Source organism: Ailuropoda melanoleuca, chromosome 13 (assembly GCF_002007445.2).
Source record: "Ailuropoda melanoleuca isolate Jingjing chromosome 13, ASM200744v2, whole genome shotgun sequence".
NCBI lineage: Eukaryota > Metazoa > Chordata > Mammalia > Carnivora > Ursidae > Ailuropoda > Ailuropoda melanoleuca.
In genome coordinates this window covers 31,153,037-31,170,979 of record NC_048230.1, presented here as the reverse complement: position 1 = coordinate 31,170,979, position 17,943 = coordinate 31,153,037, and the positions used below count along the sequence as shown (strand labels likewise).

General features: G+C 42.7%; 1 protein-coding gene across 9 annotated transcripts in view; it reads left to right on the top strand.

The window, feature by feature from the left end:
• TEX2 (testis expressed 2) overlaps positions 1-17,943 on the top strand; it is a 114,275-nt gene that overhangs the window by 67,279 nt on the left and 29,053 nt on the right. For all 9 annotated transcript variants that reach the window (XM_034640792.1, XM_034640787.1, XM_034640789.1 and 6 more), the window contains 3 exons: positions 9,756-9,956; positions 11,074-11,413; positions 12,582-12,829. In XM_034640792.1, the coding sequence (XP_034496683.1) occupies positions 9,756-9,956; positions 11,074-11,413; positions 12,582-12,829 (789 nt within the window). The remainder of the gene's footprint in view (positions 1-9,755; positions 9,957-11,073; positions 11,414-12,581; positions 12,830-17,943) is intronic.

Here is a 17,943-nt window from a genome sequence, read left to right as displayed (position 1 = left end):
CTTCCCCTTCCTCCCTCTCTAAAAAACATTCTTATTTTGTTTTTGTTTTTTTGTGGGTTTTTTTTGTTGTTGTTTTTTTAATGCTCGTTTTCTCTTCTACTATTTGCCAGTACATTCTAAAAGGTGTTCTTTGGTCACCTGAATTGGGTAGATGCTGCCCTGAAGGATGGAAAAGTTGAGATAAAGGCCATTTTGCCAGGCAGAGTCTGTGGCTTTAGCTCTGACTCCACTGCTTCTAGTGACGTGGCCGTGAAGGTGACCTTGGAGCAGGCAGTTAGATGTGGATGGCATTGATGCTGGTGCTTCTCTCCCCTAATGGGCTTTTTTTTTCTTTTGATGATTCCTTCGAGTAGCATTTATTTTGAATGTTGACTATTGGCTTGAGGCTGTCATTCAGAGTATGAAGTCTCTATGTCTGTAGGTTTTTTTGTCTTTTGTGGGTAAAATCAAATTTGTATCTAAAGTTCTGTAAATTTAAGTAGACTGTTCCTGCCATAGTCTCTAAGTCCATGATCTGTGAAATCACGTTTTAACTGATGACTCCAGTTCTAAACCATTAATATATCAAAAAGAGTCAAAACCTGCAGAGAAAAATCTTGCTTATGCTTTAGTTTTGGGGGCAAAAGAAAAGTAATCACCTTTTTATCAGCCTCAGAGAGGATTTCCAGCAGCAGGGGACTCAGGCCCTGGGTCTGTCCTTATGTTTAGGATTTGTTCCTTCCCTGATAGGCTAGATGAAGGAATGATGCAGGGGAGCTGAGTGACAGGCAGCCTCAAATGCCAGCACAGCCATGTGGCAGCAGGATGTCAGCCCACACGCCATTGAAGATAGATAGAGAAAGCCCCATTGCTTCCTCGGGCCAGAGGGCTGGCACAGTGCTCTGGTCAACACAGCATCAAGCTGACCAAGAGAGAGCATTGGTCTTGACCTCCTGACTGGCACTGTAACTGAAAGTGAACACAACGGTACGTCTTCCAGGCTTTATTATTTTGCAAAAGGTTAATTGCAGCTTTTAACCTTTCCAAGTATTAAATGAATCCCTTTATAGATTGTGGTTTGTACTTTCAGCCAGCTATGGCTTCTGATTCCAGTGGAGAATTGAAGAGAAACCCCTGACCTTTTACAGACAGGATCACAGGACTAGTCTGTGGGCCAGACAGCTGCAGCCTAGCTGACTGTGGTCATTGTCCCCCAGTGCATGCACTGTCTCCACTTCAACAGTTCCAGCCCCTGAGAGAAACAAGGCTCGTCTGAGGTGCTTTAGTGTGGGTTGAGAGCATCTCTGAGTTTTTTAGTTGAGCTGTTGAAATGGAATGAGTTGCTAACTATGTACTATATCTCTTTATACCCGCTCCTATGTCCCATAACAAAATAAAATTGGAGAAATATCTTACTTGGTAAGAAATGGTGGGTTAAGAATTGTAGAACAGCTGGGGTGCCTGGGTGGCACAGCGGTTAAGCGTCTGCCTTCGGCTCAGGGCGTGATCCCGGCGTTATGGGATCGAGCCCCACATCAGGCTCCTCTGCTATGAGCCTGCTTCTTCCTCTCCCACTCCCCCTGCTTGTGTTCCCTCTCTCGCTAGATGTCTCTATCTCTGTCAAATAAATAAATAAATAAATAAATAAATAAATAAATAAATAAATAAAACAAAACAAAAAAAAATTGTAGAACAGCTGAGCAGTAGACAGCTGGGCACTACGTGGGGAACTGGGGGAAGACCTTGAAGTTGCACTGCTCTCAAGATTTGATATTTGACTGCTTAGGTCTAGAAATTCCATTTGCAGCTTAATCCAAGGAGTTGGTCAAGCTGCGGGAAAAAATTGGGCGATTGATGGTATCAAAGGGAATAGGGTTTGCATTTCGAAATCACTTTCTGCAAGGGCAGCCTGCCTGGTTTGGGGTCGGTACAGTGCATTATGGGACAGAGGCAGGAGAATCATGGCTGGCCACCTCTTGGCCCAATCCTCCCAATGCCCATCAGCATCCTGGATGCCTGACTGATGCAGGTCAAGTAGCAGCCTCTGTGAGTCTCTCAAGGTTTCCTATCAAAGCTTGTAATGTTCTGGAAGGAGCACTGCATGGGAGTCAGGAAACCTGAGCACCAGTCAAAACACCAACCTGTTTGTGCTACAGAGAAGTAGCTAATTCAGTTTCTGTCCTGAAAAGCTTTAACATCTTTTAAGATTCTTCCCGAGGTTACTTATTCTCTTGTTCTGTGCTATTTTGTGCAATTATAACTTGGTTTTCTCCTTGGGAGCAATGATCAAGCCTTCTACTTCAAAGTAACCTCTGCCACTCTCTGCGCTTGGTAGGATCTCAGCTCCTTCTGTGGTTCTCTCTACTTATGCAGCTAAAACAATACTTACAGGCCGTGAAGGACACACCAGCTTTACACTTGTGCTTTACATACAGATTTCATGTAATCCTCACGGGCGCTGTCTGAATTAGGCTACATTCATGTATTCAGTCAATGAACATTTGTTACAACTCTTTCTTGCAGTGTTTGTACTCAAGTAGGCCAGGCAATTAACAGATACAGTGATAGGAGGAAGGTATTAGAGAACAGAGGCTAGGTGATCAGAGAGGCTTCCTGGGAGAAGTGTCACCTTTGCCATGACCTGGGGGATGACTAGTCAGACAGAAGGTGGGCCCTGCCATGGAGGGGAGATAGGAGGCTGGGCCTTGAAGTCAGGTGAACTTGGTTCAAGTCCTGGATTTGCCATTTTCCGGGCCACTCTTTTTTTTTTTTTAACCCCTCTTTAGGCAAATCACTTAACCTCTCTCACCGTTTTGCTCACTTAGAAAACCTTAGGTAATTGGCAGAAGTAGCTAATGCACCTGAAGTGCCTGGATCATAATATGAGCTCAAATGTCAGCTATTACTACAAATATTAATATCTTACAAATCCTGTGGGTAAGATTGATTCCTTTTACTATATATGCAAATTGTACCCCGATAAAGTTAGCATGGAGAAGTTCATTGCGGCTGGAGCAGAGGGTGAGGTGGGGCCGGGGAGGCATGAAGCTGGGAAGTAAGCCACGTTAGACCCTCTCACTGGCAAGAAGACCGAGGGCCTAAGGATAAGCATCATCCAACTTGGCAGCTAGCAGGTGGTGAAACAGGATTGGAACGCAGGTGTGTCAGACTCAGCAGTTCTGCTAATGTGTGTGGGCGGCTTGCAGCGTGTGTGTTTTGACTAGCAGTCTGTCATGTAGGGTCAAGGGTCAGGCCTTACTGAAGTGAACGGTCATTGTCCGCAATAGACACGCAATTGAAATCCCGATTCATGGGTTGTGTTTGTTTGTTGGCAGCCATGGGCTTTAGCTTCTGATAGCTCCTGAACACAAAGAAAAGAAAATGGTAGTGTAGGAAGCAGGCAAGGTAAAGATAAAAGGAAGGAGAAGCCACAGGGCCCTTTGTGTTGGAACGCAGCTACTGGTGGTTCCAAAGGAGCTGGTGGGGAGGAGGAGGCTCAAGCCAGCCCTGGACCAGAAGGAGGAGGCTTGGCCCCCCGGACGTTTCCTGAGGATTCTCTTCCTAGGCCTACCCCTGCCTCTCGCCAGTGTCCTCTCGTGGGGCAGGTGTGGGTTTTTGTTCCTGAACTGTGTAGGACTTGAAACTCTCTTTTCTCTTTCACATGCCTCTAAATCGGGTTGTTCTAGTATTTCTGCAGTTTGGCAAGTGGTAGAGTGACCTGTTTGTTATCTGTCAGAGCAGTCAGCAAAGGACGACCACATACCATCTTGGAACTGTGGTCATGTTGGGGGGTCACGGGCTGCAGCCCAGCAAGAACTCTGGAGGGCTTGCTCTCTGGCTTGGGTAGGAGCTCAGGCTGCTGGGTGGAGAGCATATCCCTGAAGCACTGGAAATGGTTGCTTTTGTTAACCAGATACAGGGAGTTTACTAGGAATAGTAACTGGGCAGCAGTTTGTTAGACTAGTACAGAGCGATGGCTCTTCACCAGGTGATCCTATAAACAGATGAGCTGAAGCAGTGCTTGTGTCCTAACACATGTGCCCCTGTGGCCTGTCTTCTTTTCTACTGAAAAACAGAGGAATAAGCTGAAAACTTAATGTAAGTTTGTTCATAAATTGAGTATCTTTTAATGACCTCATAGAACTGTAAGAGTTTTCAAAAACTTTAGCCTTTTACTTAGATTACTTTTATTCTTATTCCTTAGTTTTTAAGATTACATGTTAGCTTTTTTTTTTAAGTTTATTTTTTTTTAGTAATCTCCACACCCAACAAGGAGCTCAAACTCACAACCCTGACATCAAGAGTCACATGCTCTTCTGACTGAGCCAACCAGGCGCCCTGCATGTTAGCTTTTTAAAGTGGTTTTGAATTTCCAAGATTGAGTGTTGCATCTGGAGATTACTTAGATTATCTTCTCTCATGTAATTTGGTAAAGCACCTAGTAAAACACAGCATAAAACTGCATGTGTTGGAAGTGTCAGCAAGAGGGGTGCCTGGCTGGCTCAGTCGGTAGAGCATATGACTCTTGAACTTGGGGTCATGAGTTCCAGCCCCATGTTGGGCATAGAAATTACTTAAAAGAAGATAAAATTTAGAATCCTGGAATTGTCAGCAAAAGAAGGGAGGAGGATTTTGACATTCTGCTTGAGCCAGGTGTCTAGGTTCGAAAAGCCAGAACCTATGAATTGGATGCGTGCTGGTTCAGTAGCCACTAGCCACATGGGGCTGTTGAGCACCTGACGTGCAGCTAGTTCAAACTGAGATGTGCTCTGAGTGTAAAATATGTGCTGGATTTTGAAGAATTAGTACAAAACAAGGAATGTAAAATATAGTTAATAATTGTTAATGTTATGTGTTGAAATAATATTTGGATATACAGTTGACCGCTGAACAATGTGGGGGTTAGGGGCACCGACCCCCTGTGCAATTGAAAATCCTTGTATAACTTTTGACTCCCCCAAAACTTAACTACTAATAGCCTGTTGTTGACCATTAAGCCTTACCAATAACAGTTGATTAACACATATTTTGTACGGTGTATGTATCGTATACCATATTCTTAAAATAAGCTGAAGAAAATATTAAGAAAATCATAAGGAAGGGAAAGTACATTTACAGTAGTCTACTGTATTTATTGAAAAAAATCTGCACTTAAGTGGACCTGCATAGTTCAAACCTATGTTGTTCAAGGGTTGACTGTGTTGAGTTAAATAATATACGTTGTTAAAATAAATTTCACCTGCTTTTTTCCTCTTTTTATTATGGCTACTAGACAACTTAAAAGTATGTATTTTCATGATGCATATTTATGGTTCATATTGTATTTTCATTGGACAGTGATTAGTGGTTCCCTGGAGAATTCTGCATTTTCTGGCTTATTAGGAAAAGAAAGGCAAAATGAAAGCAATTGGAGAGAAACAACCTTTTATTCCCAAATGTCTCATTCATAAATCAGTTAACCTGTGCAGTCTCAGGAGTTTCAAAAGGGGAAAATCTCTACAGCTCACATTACTCCATTTCTCAGAGACTGTCCTGTTATTTGAGAATAACTTCATAATATGCCTATCTTTTTTATCCTTTCAGCCTTTCTAGTCTGGTGATGACCAGATGACAATTATAATGCTGAGTATTTTGCCCAAAATTAATTCTATTGACTTTTTTATATGTCTACTGTGATTTTACATAGCTAGAAACAAATGAAAAATCTTCTATGTAGAGATATTATTGTGGAAATGTTTGACTTATATGACATTATGATTATCGTAACTCAAGAATCAGTAAAAAAAAAAAAAAGGTTTAACATCTCAGCTTAGATGTAATTATGGACCCCACAGAGGGTATCACAAATAGCCTCTCTTCTAGGCAGGAGATGTACACTCAGAAGGAAGTGTATCCTCAAATAGCTGTGTATCCTCAAATAGCCTCTCTTCTAGGCAGGAGATGTACACTCAGAAGGAAGTGATTCAAGAAGAGCAATCCCTAGTGGGGACTGTGTGGCTAAATGGCTCATAAGTGACCCTGATAGAAGTTGCTATTTTAATTTCATTGTCATTCTCTGGCCCTAAGAAATTCGTAAGCACCAGCCCTTCCATCCCTCCCTCCGCGGATTCTTCTTGATTTTAGTAGCTCTGCAAGTAAATACAACTTGGCCTTTGAGCATGGCTCTGAAGCAGCCCAGAAAAATCAGATCTGCTTCAAGTTCTTTATTAATCTAGTTGCCTTTAGAACTTTTGATCTAATAAACCTATTTAGGTAAGAAAGTATTTTTTGCAACCAAATTGTGTAAAAAAAACAAAACAAAACCTGTGGATTATATGCCAGGAGATCTTTAGCAAAAATGTTGTTTGAAACATTTTAGACAAACATTGTTTAAAAAGACAAATATATTTATAGAAAATGCATATTTCTTATAGTGTACATGGAACATTCACCAGATACCCCATATTCTGGGCCATAAAAGCTTAACAAATTTAGAAGAACTGAAATTATATAAAGCATGTTCTGTGACCATCATGAAATTAAACTAAAAATCAGTAACCGAAAGATATTCCCAAATATTTGGAAATTAAACAACATACTTCTCATTAGCCTGTTGGTCCAAAGGTAGTCATGGGGGAAAGTAGTGAATATTTTAATCAAATGAAATTGAAAATGCAACATATCAAAAGTTGCAGCTGATGCAGTGCTTAGAGGGAAATTAATAGCATTAAGTACTTATTTTAGAAGTACAAATGACCAATATTAGGACTAAAAGAGAGAATATTACTCGACTCTACAGACTTAAAAAGCATAATAGGGAAGCATTACAAACAACATTATGCCCAGAAGTTGGACAACTTATATGAAATAGACAAATTCCTTCTAAGACACAAACTACTAAAGCTCACTCAAGAAGAAATAGATAGCCTAGTTTCCAGTAGAAATTAAAGAAATTGAATTCATAGTTTAAAACCTTTCTACAGGGGCGCCTGGGTGGCACAGCGGTTAAGCGTCTGCCTTCCGCTCAGGGCGTGATCCCGGCGTTGTGGGATCGAGCCCCACATCAGGCTCCTCTGCTATGAGCCTGCTTCTTTCTCTCCCTCTCCCCCTGCTTGTGTTCCCTCTGTCACTGGCTGTCTCTATCTCTGTCGAATAAATAAATAAAATATTTAAAAAAAAAAAAAAAAACTTTCTACAAAGAAAACTCCAGGCCCAGATGACTTCCTTGGCAAATTTACCAAACCTTTAAGGAAGAAATATTTTACACAAACTCTTCAGAAAATAGGAGAAGGAACACTTCTGAACTCATTTTAAGAGACTAGCTAATACTGAAATATATTGCAAGAAAACTATAGACCAATTTCCCTTATGAACTTGGACAAATAAACAAAGTATTAGCAAGCTAAATTCTGCAGTGTATAAAAAGGATAGTAATATACTGTGCTGCTAAACTGGCTCTCTGGATCAAGGGGGAAACCCTCTTTGTACTGTTCACTGATTTCTACGGTATAAAAACTCCCACAAAAACAAAACTCTCCCCACTGTGGCCAATTGTAAGCTACCAATGTGAGGTCACTGACCATGGAGTCAGGAAGAAATATGTAGAATTAGCTCTTCTGGCTGGTGTAACCCAACTTGGGCACATCATGATCAATACATAATTTTCCCAAGAATGCAAGACTGGTTCAACATTCAAAAATCAATGAATATACTTCATCATAATAACAGACTAAGGAAAAAGACAAAAAACTATGAACCAAAGAACGTCCTTAGTTCTATACTTAGTGAAATAAACCCACCCAAACCGATGCTGAGACTGTACAGTCCACTTCAGGCCCCACTCTGCTCTGTGTTGCTTGTCCCCTTTTTCATTTCATTTCTCTGATCATTGTAACATCTAGATTACACCCTCTTCCTATGGCCACTGGCTTGCTCATTCAACATTTTTAATAGATGCAGCGACGCATTGGGAGGAGGGAGAGCTACTCCTAACTCACACACACACAAAAAAAAAACCCTACTAAGATATATAAAACTATGTCATTTCTCATAAGTTTCACACACACACCCCATGATGAAGTATGTTTGTTTTTACTTACAGTCGGTACTCTCTGTGACGACCTTTTCATGGTTACTCCAACAGGGTTGTCACATGGTAAAATGAAGACCTAATTCTCAACTGATTTGGGAGCACCCTTGAGTCAAAAATCCCGTCCCTTTTAAAATCTTTGTATCAATTCCTGACAGATTACTTGGCATATAGACTCAGTACATGTTTTGATGAATGTATGATAAATAAATAGAATTCTAAGGATTCAGCATTTGCAGAGAGTCTCAGGTCAAGACTTAAGTGTGAGACTCAAGTACTCACTGCGGAAATGGCCATTCGTTTGAAAAGAATGAATTCCCAATTGCATTGTGATTTTTAGTACCTCTCTGCTCAATTCAAAAACATTTATAAAATGAGGGGAGTGAAGGGGCGCCTAGGTGGCCCCTCAGTTGGTTAAGCTTCCAACTCTTGATTTCTGCTCAGGTCATGATCTCAGGGTCGTGCGATTGAGCCCTGCATTGATCCTCTCATTCAGTGGGAGTCTATTTAAGATTCCCTCTCTCCTTCTCCTTCTGCCCTCCCCTACCATGTGCACATGCCCTCTCTCTCAAATAAATAAATCTTAAAAAAAAAAAAAAGAAAGAAAGAAAATGAGGGGTATGGAACAGAATCAATTAAAATTCCCTGGAGAACTTCTTTTAAAAAGATCTGGGCCACTGTATCATCTGAGAAAGGACTGTGAGGCAGGTGAAGTATTAAATAATGAATATTGAACATCGCTATGAGAGTAGCTTTAGCATAATTTTATGGTGTGTTAGGCTTTTGTACACTGTCCATACACTTTAATATGTGTGCTCATTTTGAAGATCAATGTATAAGTACATTTATGTTGATTGAGGGGGGACCTGGGGCATAATTTTACTCATTTAAGTTACTACATATCTTTGGATTTTAAGGTACTGTTGAACATATCTATGATACTTAATGCCTAATTTCTTGTCTTTTTTTTTTTTTAAAGATTTTTATTTGTTTATTCGACAGAGATAGAGACAGCCAGCGAGAGAGGGAACACAAGTAGGGGGAGTGGGAGAGGAAGAAGCAGGCTCATAGCAGAGGAGCCTGATGTGGGTCGATCCCATAACGCCGGGATCACGCCCTGAGCCGAAGGCAGACGCTTAACCGCTGTGCCACCCAGGCGCCCCTAATGCCTAATTTCTGATCATCTGCCTTACTGTGTGATTTCAGTGAGCTAGAAATGGAGTGGTAGGTCTCAGTTCTGGAATGGTAGCATGAGTTAGTATGATCTGTGATATTCCAAAAATGGTTTGCAGGTGAGCTGAGAAGAGGATGAGTTTGGCTAATTTAAGGCCAGACTGGGTGGGATTATTCACCGGTAGAGAAGGTTAGGCTGAAAGACTTGCTGTATTTACATTTGAGTTTCCTGATTTGCTTGTTATCTTTAAAAGAAGAAAGAAAAGAGCCTTTTATTTACAGAAATGGACATTATCATTATCCCCCCAAATCCAGATTTTTAGTTATCAGAAACAGCAGATTATAGCTCCAGCTGATTATCCTTCAAGCTTTGCACCTGTCTCAACAACCTCTAGTCACCCATGAGTTGACACTTGCGACACGCTCAGGTTTGGTTTCAGTGTCCTGTATATGTATACCTCAGTGATCTTCACTTTTGTATTGAATAAGATTTGTGTTTATTCTAATTTTACTCATGGAAGTTTTTCTCCATCAGGGATGGATGAATGAGATTTACAACTATGATCCAGAAACTTACCATGCAACTTTAACACATTCAGTCTTTGTTCGGCTTGAGGGTGGCACCTTAAGACTTTCAAAGCCCAATAAAAATATATCCAGGAGGGCAAGCTACAACGAAACAAAGCCAGAGGTTACCTACATCAGCCAGAAAATCTACGACCTTTCAGACAGCAAGGTGAGCCTGGCTAATTTGAGAAACTGAAATGAAAGAAAAGCATTTGGAATCTTGTTTTACTGCATTTTCCTCCCTTCAAAAGGGTGTGTGTGTGTGTGTGTGTGTGTGTGTGTGTGTGTAATTTAGGGCATTACCTCTCATGCAAATCACCCAAGCATCTTTTTATTTGTTTATTTTTTATTATGTTAGTCACCATACAGTACTTCATTAGTTTTTGATGTAGTGTTCCATGATTCATTGTTTGCATATAACACCCAGTGCTCATTGCAATATGTGCCCTCCTTAATACCCATCACCTCCACCCCCCAAGCATCTTTTTAAATGTGGATTCTATTTCAGCAACTCTCAGTGGGGCCTGAGAATCTGCATTTTTATGAGCTCCCAGGTGATACTCTTGCTGCTGGTGGTCCATGGACCACACTTTGAGGAACAAAGGCGTAACATACTCATCTGATTTTGAGAGTTAACTTTTTCGGTCCAACAAAAAGCTACATGTAGTGGTGCTAGGGTAATAATGAATGAAGACTCCGTAAACATGAGAATTATAAATATGCAAAATAACTACATTGGAGAAGTGTTATATACTACTGTTGAGAACTGTAAATTGTTTGTTATTCCAAAAAGCTATAGGCTTTCTGTTGTTAAAACTCACGTGAGTGATCTTTAAGTTTATTCCAAATGACAGAAGTATTTAAAATAATTTTTGTGTAAATTCACTCTTAACTTGAGACTGATAAACTTGAGCTTCCCATCCAGATCCAGTTTGATAAATTCTTTTTTTTTTTTCTTTTCAAATTTAAGGTTGGTCCAGGGTCATGAAACTTAGTTGATGATAACCTGCTAAATAATTTTTATTACCTAAAAATTACAGATACTTGTAACTCTCGCAAAATTCTTAAACATCTACTTGTGGAATGAGTGTGAAGAATAACAAGTCACTTCTAAAAATTTATCCCAGTTTCTGTAGTCATGTTGTAGACAGGTGGTAATTATTTTATGCACATCATTTTAGTCGAAAAGGCTATAAAGTTTGCGTTTGTGTTCTGCATGATATTAATGCACAGTGTGGCCAGTTCTTAATTTTTTATGTCAATTATCATATTTCCCTTTCCTGTAGATTTATCTTGTACCCAAAAGTTTGGCTCGAAAACGAATCTGGAATAAAAAGTACCCCATTTGTATCGAGCTTGGTCGACAAGATGACTTTATGTCTAAGGCCCAGACTGATAAAGAGACTTCTGAAGAAAAGCCTCCAGCTGAGAGAGAGCTGGGAAGCGAGGACCCTAAGAAGCCACCCCATCCTCAGGAGGGAACAAGATCTGGCCAGCGAGATCAGATACTCTATCTCTTTGGGAGAACTGGCCGAGAGAAAGAGGAGTGGTTTAGGAGGTTTATTCTGGCATCTAAACTGAAGTCCGAAATCAAGAAGCCACCTGGTGTCTGTGGAAGTAAACCAGGTAATGACATGTGTGCTAAATGCTTAAGTATTTTTAAAGGGTCCATAGGAGAATGGAGAGAGATTCCCAGGTAGGAAGGAAGGAAGCCCGCCCTGAACTGATGACTGTCTGCCACCTAAGGAGTGTTCTCATGACTCAATTACCTTTTAGGCTGATCACTGTAACCCTTTGTACTGGATCATTTAACCAGTGATGGAACAACTTGCAGACTATTAAGAGAACCCTGGTTGTGATAAGGAGGCAGGTGAGTCAGGACAGCATATCAGGCTAGTGTTCGCAAGCTCCTGGCCCTGAACATGGTTCTCCAAGCCTGAGATCGCCATAGAAATGCAGAGTCCTCCGGCCTCCCAACTCACATTTGTACTGATAAATGAGCCTGTGCTCATTTCCTGTCGTGTCCCATGTACCCCACTTGGGCCTTCACTGAACCTCTCAGCGTTCTCCAGACATACTGGGCCCTGTCATCGCTTTTTGCATATTGTCCTCCCTCTACCTGGAATGCTCTTCCCCCAACGATTTCTTCAAGAGGCAGCCCAGAGGACACTACCTATGAAAGTCAGCACTGGGGCCCTCTTGGACAGAGGTAGTCACCTCCTACTTTCTGCCCCGAAAGTCCTTTGGTCATGCTTCAATTACAATTGTTATTATAGAGAGCTGTGATTTATTTGCCTAGGTGCCCAAATTCAAGGGCAGGGATTATGTCTCATTCTTCTTTTCATGTGGAATTGGCCCAGAGAAAGTGCTTGATAAAAACCTTTGTTGAATGGAAGATGACAGGTCTGGAATTGCCGTGAGCTCTGGGCGAACAGTTAGCTTTCTGCCCACTTTCCATTTGTCTCTGGGGGTGTGGCAGTTCCATATTTGACGCTAAGTGATGACCAGGGAAAAAGAACAAGGTACTTAACCACGTGGACTTCATAGCTTTCAGTTCCTCTGAATTGTCTTAGAGAAGAATAAAAACTGTTCTAAAAAATGAGCTATTATTAGAGTGGAAGGGATTTCTCAGGATAGGAAATAGCCTTATAAATATTTTTTTAAACAATCATTTGTTAGCATTTTAGCTGGTTGTCAGCTTAGCCCACTGAAGTTTGTTCGATGTTCCGATGTTCCGTTGACTTTGCAGTCTTTCCCGTCACTCACATTAATAGCCTGCCCCTCTTTGCTGCAGGCGTTTTGCCCTCACACAGCAGACACAGCAGCCCCTCGGGGCACTTGACCCACAGCCGCAGCAGCAGCAAAGGCAGTGTGGAGGAGATTATGTCCCAGCCGAAGCAGAAGGAGCTTGTGGGCAGCGTGCGGCAGAAGATGCTTCTGGACTACAGCGTGTACATGGCCAGGTGTGTCCCCCAGGAAAACCGAAGCCCCCAAAGGAGCCCCGTGCAGAGTGTGGAGAGCAGCCCCACGGCTGGGAAGAAGGTAAAGCTGGCTGCCTGGGCCTTGGCTTTTCTGCTTTTCTATTCAGACTCATTTCTGCAAACGGAAGCACTTCGAGGGCTTCCTGTGTACCAGGCCCTGCTCTAGGCACTGGGGACCCAGTAATGAACAAGACACATAAGGGCCTTGCCCTCTGGGAGTTTGTGCTCTCGTCAGGGAGACAGCAAGAAACAAACATCTGGTGGTGTCAAGAATTAAAGCCAAGGAGGGGAGGATGGAAAGTGGCCAGACTGCTGTTTTAGAGTGGTGGTCAAGGAGGGCCTCCTTGAGGAGGTGACATTTGGGCAGAGACCTGACCAAAGTGAGGAAGTGAGCCATGGGTTAATGTGTGGGGGGAGCCTTCCAGGTGAGGGGACCAACAAGTGCCAAGGCCCTTGCAGGGATGTGGTTGGAGTATTCAAGGAACCGTGATAAGGCCACTGTGGTAACGGTGAGCAGGGGACAGAGAGGTAGGGCCTCATGGGTCAGTTCCAAGGAAGATGGGAAGGCCTGGGAGGGTTTTGAGCAGGGAGTCCTATTGATCTATTTAAGTTTAGAAGTGGCTATCCATGGAGAGTGGGCAGGAGTTGGAAGGGAGTGGGTGGGGGGTGCTTCCAGCTGTGGGGGATGGGGCTGTGATGAGGGATAGCAGCAGGTGGTGAGAATGGCTGTAGTTGGGATCTGTGTTGGAGGGGAGCTGGCTGGATTTGCTGATGAATTAGGTGTGGGGCGTGAGAGAACCAGAGGGGCCAAAGATCACCTATAACCTTTGACCTGAGCAACTGGGCAATCGGTAGGGAAGTTCTCAGAATCATTAGTAATAGAGGTCTGATTCCTCAGTTACCTTTGTACTCTCAAGTTCTCAGACTCCTTAGCGATGTCCAGTGCTTTTGAAGATTTGCCACGAGCATTGTTCCCACAGTGTAACAAGCTGGCCATGGACTCAAGGTCATCTGCAGTAAGATAGCTAAACTGCCATATGCCGGACTCTGTTAGGCACTGCCGTAGAATTCCTCTGCTCCCTTCAACAGCCTTGCAGACGAGATGGTATTCTTACCATTTTGTAGATGGAGAAACAGGTTCACACGAGTTAAGTAGCTTAATTCCACAGTTGCTGAGTGGCGCCGTGTACAAAACCTGATCTGACACTTCCAGGCCCTCGACTGCCTCCACTGCCATTTTGGTGGTCTTTCTAAAGCTGTGCTGGCCCTCAGGCCTCCTGCTACTATGCCACTCATACTCTCAGCACGGCGTCCAGCCTGTGCACGCAAAGTCTCTTTTTCTCCTGTTCAGTAACTTACTGAAGCGTTTGACCCTTCTTACAGTGACCATATCTCTGCTCTTAATGGAAAGCACTTGGTGCTTTCTTCTTTCTGCTGTTGGCCAGTCATGGGTTTTGATTCATTCCGTTGATCCCCTTCAGTGGGGAAGAGGCCCCTGAACCCTCATCCAGCTGACTTTGTCAGGCCAAAAAGACCGTGTGCCTCTGCTGTCCCTTCACCCACTGCCTCCACCCTCTGACCTAAGTTACCAACTAGAGTAGGAAGTAGGCCTTCCTCTAGGCTGGAGTTGGGTAATACAGAACTATTCTAGGAATGTCCTGTTTACCACCGGTAAATCCCCCTACCCCAAATTCCTTTTCTCCCTGCGTTGTCATCTGTCTGGACTCTCATCAGATTCAGGGAAATCAGAAGGAGCATTGTATACCAATGTAAGAAAATTAGCTCATGAAATGCTTGCTTTTTAAAAGAGTTTCTTAAATTAAAAATACAAAAACAAAACCATGTTTTAGAACATTTCCTCAGTGTGTCTGCATGTGCTTCTTGTGTCCTGTTATCGCTGGAGTCTCTGGAAGCCCCAGGAGAGACTGGGAGGCCCCGATGGCCCCTAACCAAGCCCCTTGACCCACCATTGCTGTCACCCTGGGGTCTTCTCTAGTGCAAACGTCCTGAGTATTGGCATTTACCTCTTAAAGCACCAAAACATGTTTTTCCTCTTCTAAGCCTGATGAAAATCTTTAAAAACCACATTGCATTTCCTGGCCCCCTTAGGCAGCAGGCAGGGCTGATTTAATCTTGATAGTCTAAGGTCTTAACGAACAGAAATTCAGGCTTGTGGTCATGCAGGCCTACTTGAGGTCAAAGGCCTTTCACCCCCATCTGAGCCACCCCAGGCTGCAGCTTCTGCTGTCCTTTCTCTCAATTGTCTGTTGGCTGGTGTTGGTATATGTCCTTCTAGTTGCTTCTCCCTGAGTACTTATCCGCGTCTCCCACCCCCACCCTTAATGCAACGGTTCTAGTCTGTGTGGGCTAGGAAACCAGAAAGCCAGAATTGTGTGAATGGGATAACTGTCCTTGGAAAGGGGGCTTTGGAAGAAGGTGTGTGAGGTCTGGTGCTGGGCTCCCGCATCCCCTTGGCCTGCCTGAAGCATGAGTGGGCCGTGTCCTGGCTCTCAGGGGTGGTCTGCTAGTTAAGACGCTCTTGAATAAGGTACGGGTAAGTGTTATAGTTACTCTGTAACTATAGTGCGTAACAGCCCCAGAAGTGGTGGCCTAAAACCGTGACGGTTACTCATTTGCTTACCAATTTGTAACTTGACCAGGCTTGGCAATAAAGGCTTCTCTGTACTCCATACAGCGTCAGCTGAGGAGACTCCACTGGGGGCTGGAGGAGCTGCTCCCAAGATGCCTCACTCACGTGGCTGGCACGTAGATGCTGGTTGTTGGCTGGGAGCTCACTTCTCCATGTGGCCTGGGCTTCCTTCAGCTTGGTGACTAGGTTCCAAGGGCGAGTCTCTCTCGAGAAAGAGCCAAGCAGATACCAAATCACCCTTTATGACCTAGTCTCAGAAATAAAATAATGTCACTTGTATCATGCTCTATTGGGGCAGTCAGCACACCTTCCCAGGTTCAAGGAGGCGCATAGATTCTACTCCCTGCTGAAGAAGTAGCAAATTCTTGGAAGAGCGTGCGGGATGAGAAGTATGGTGGCACTGTTTTTGCAAAGGAAGATCTGCTACAGTTTCCTACGCTACTTTGATTACTTTTCGTGCTTTAAGGGCAGTTCTTAACTAGTTTTATTTCTTACTAATTTTGCAGTTTGAGCACACGAGGACCTTCTCACTCCATTTTTAACTTGTTGTTTTGTGCATGTGAAACATTAACATGGTTCCAGAGATCAAAGCTGTACAAAGACCTACTCAGAAAAGAGTCATCTCCCCCACCCTATTTCTTTGTTCTTTCATGCCACTCCCACTCACCCCCTTGAAGTAAGCCAGCCTCCTTAGTCTCTGGTTTATCCTTTCTGGCTTTATTTTCTCTTCTGTCTTAGTCAAATGGTAGCATATTATGCATACTCTTTTGAACATTACTTTCTTCGCTTACCTGTATGTTCTGGAACTCACTCCACATCAGTTCATAAAGGTCTCTCCCTCCTCTTGTTTTCGAACAGCTGCCAAGTACTTATTCCACTGTACAAATATTTCATAATGTATTCATTCTCTCTTTTATGTGGAATATAGGTTTCCAGTATTTTGCAATTACAAACAATGCTGCAGTGAATAATTTGTGTATGTGTATTTTTGTGTTGTTAGGGATGTATCTTCAAGGTGAAATCTTAGAAGTGAGATCACTAGATCAGAAGGTAAACGCAGATGTGGTTTTGTTAGGTATTGCCACGTTCCTCTCTATAAGGGTTGCCCCAGTGTTCATTCCCACCAGTAATAAGAGTGCCAGTTTCCCCATAGGCTCATCAAATGTGGACCCTTTGGGATGTGGTCAGTAGTGTTCATCCTTCCTGCTGAAGACTGGGCCAGGTTATTTCTTAGGGTCCATATTGCCTCTGATATCATGAGTTCAAGAGAAACTCAAAGGGCTCAGAGACACAAATGAACCTTTATGAGAGAAGTCAGTCACAAAAGAACACATATTGTATGATTCCGTTTATATGAAATGTCTAGAATAGGTGAATTTGCTGAGATAAATTAGTAGTTGGTTGCCTGGGACTGATGGTGGGGGCACTGGTGATGGTGGGGTTGTTGTTGGTGGGGATGGACTGGCAGGGACGGTGGTGGTGGGGACAGTGGTGGCAGGGATGGAGTTGGGGAAGAATGGCAAGTAACTGCTAAGGGATACAGAGTTTCTTTGGGGGGGTAATTAAAATGTTCTAAAGTTGATGGTATTAATGACTTCACAACCCTGTGAATAGGCTAAAAAGCATAGATTGTACTCTTTAAGTGGGTGAATTGTGTGTTATGTGTACTATATTTCCATACGGCTGTAAAAAAAAAAAAAAAAGAAGATACAAAACCATGTTAATTTGATCCAATTTTGTTTTTTGTAAAAGTTCCGTATCCTAAAAAGTTACATATTTTGAAAAAAGACTAATAGGAAATAGAGGAAAAATATGTTAAATAATTATATTTGGATAGTGGGATTATGGGTGTTTTCTGCAATAAGTATGCACTGTTTTTATAATGGGGGAAACAGCTAACAGACCTGGGGGAAGGGTCTTCCGCTGTGCCTTCTCCTGGACCCAGCGGTCCTTTGTGGAACCCTGGTGGCACCAGATTGTGTGTAACCAAACCTTAGGAGCAGAGGCACGGAGCTCTTTTTGGAACAAAAAAAGCTGGGCTGGCCTTGGTCTCAGCCTCCTGGCCATTTGTTACAGGAAAGAGTACACCAAAAAATTAAGTAAATTTGTACTTTCCTCTGGAGGTTAGCTTTTAACAAACTATACCCCAAGAGCTACTCGGACAGTCATGATAGCGTCCTTCAGCTTCAGGCTGTTGGACTCTTCAGACCTTTTTTTGGAAGTCATTTTGAGAAAGGTACCCTACCTAAATGTACCTGTATAGTTGAAATGGTGAAATGAATATTCTTCTCACATTCCTTCCTGCAGGCAAATGGCAATGTGCATAGAACCCTATGCATATTTAGTCTTTAAGCTCTTAAATTTTTATGACATTCATTGGAAGTGAGTTCTTTCTGGTAGCCCCGTGAATCCAGATTTTGTTCATAAAGCTGCTTTGATGCATTGTTGGTGTTCTGCTGCTCTTGGATTTTTCTTTGTTCCCACTGAGTCTGTGGAGAGAAGCCTGGAGAAGGAACTGTTGAAAA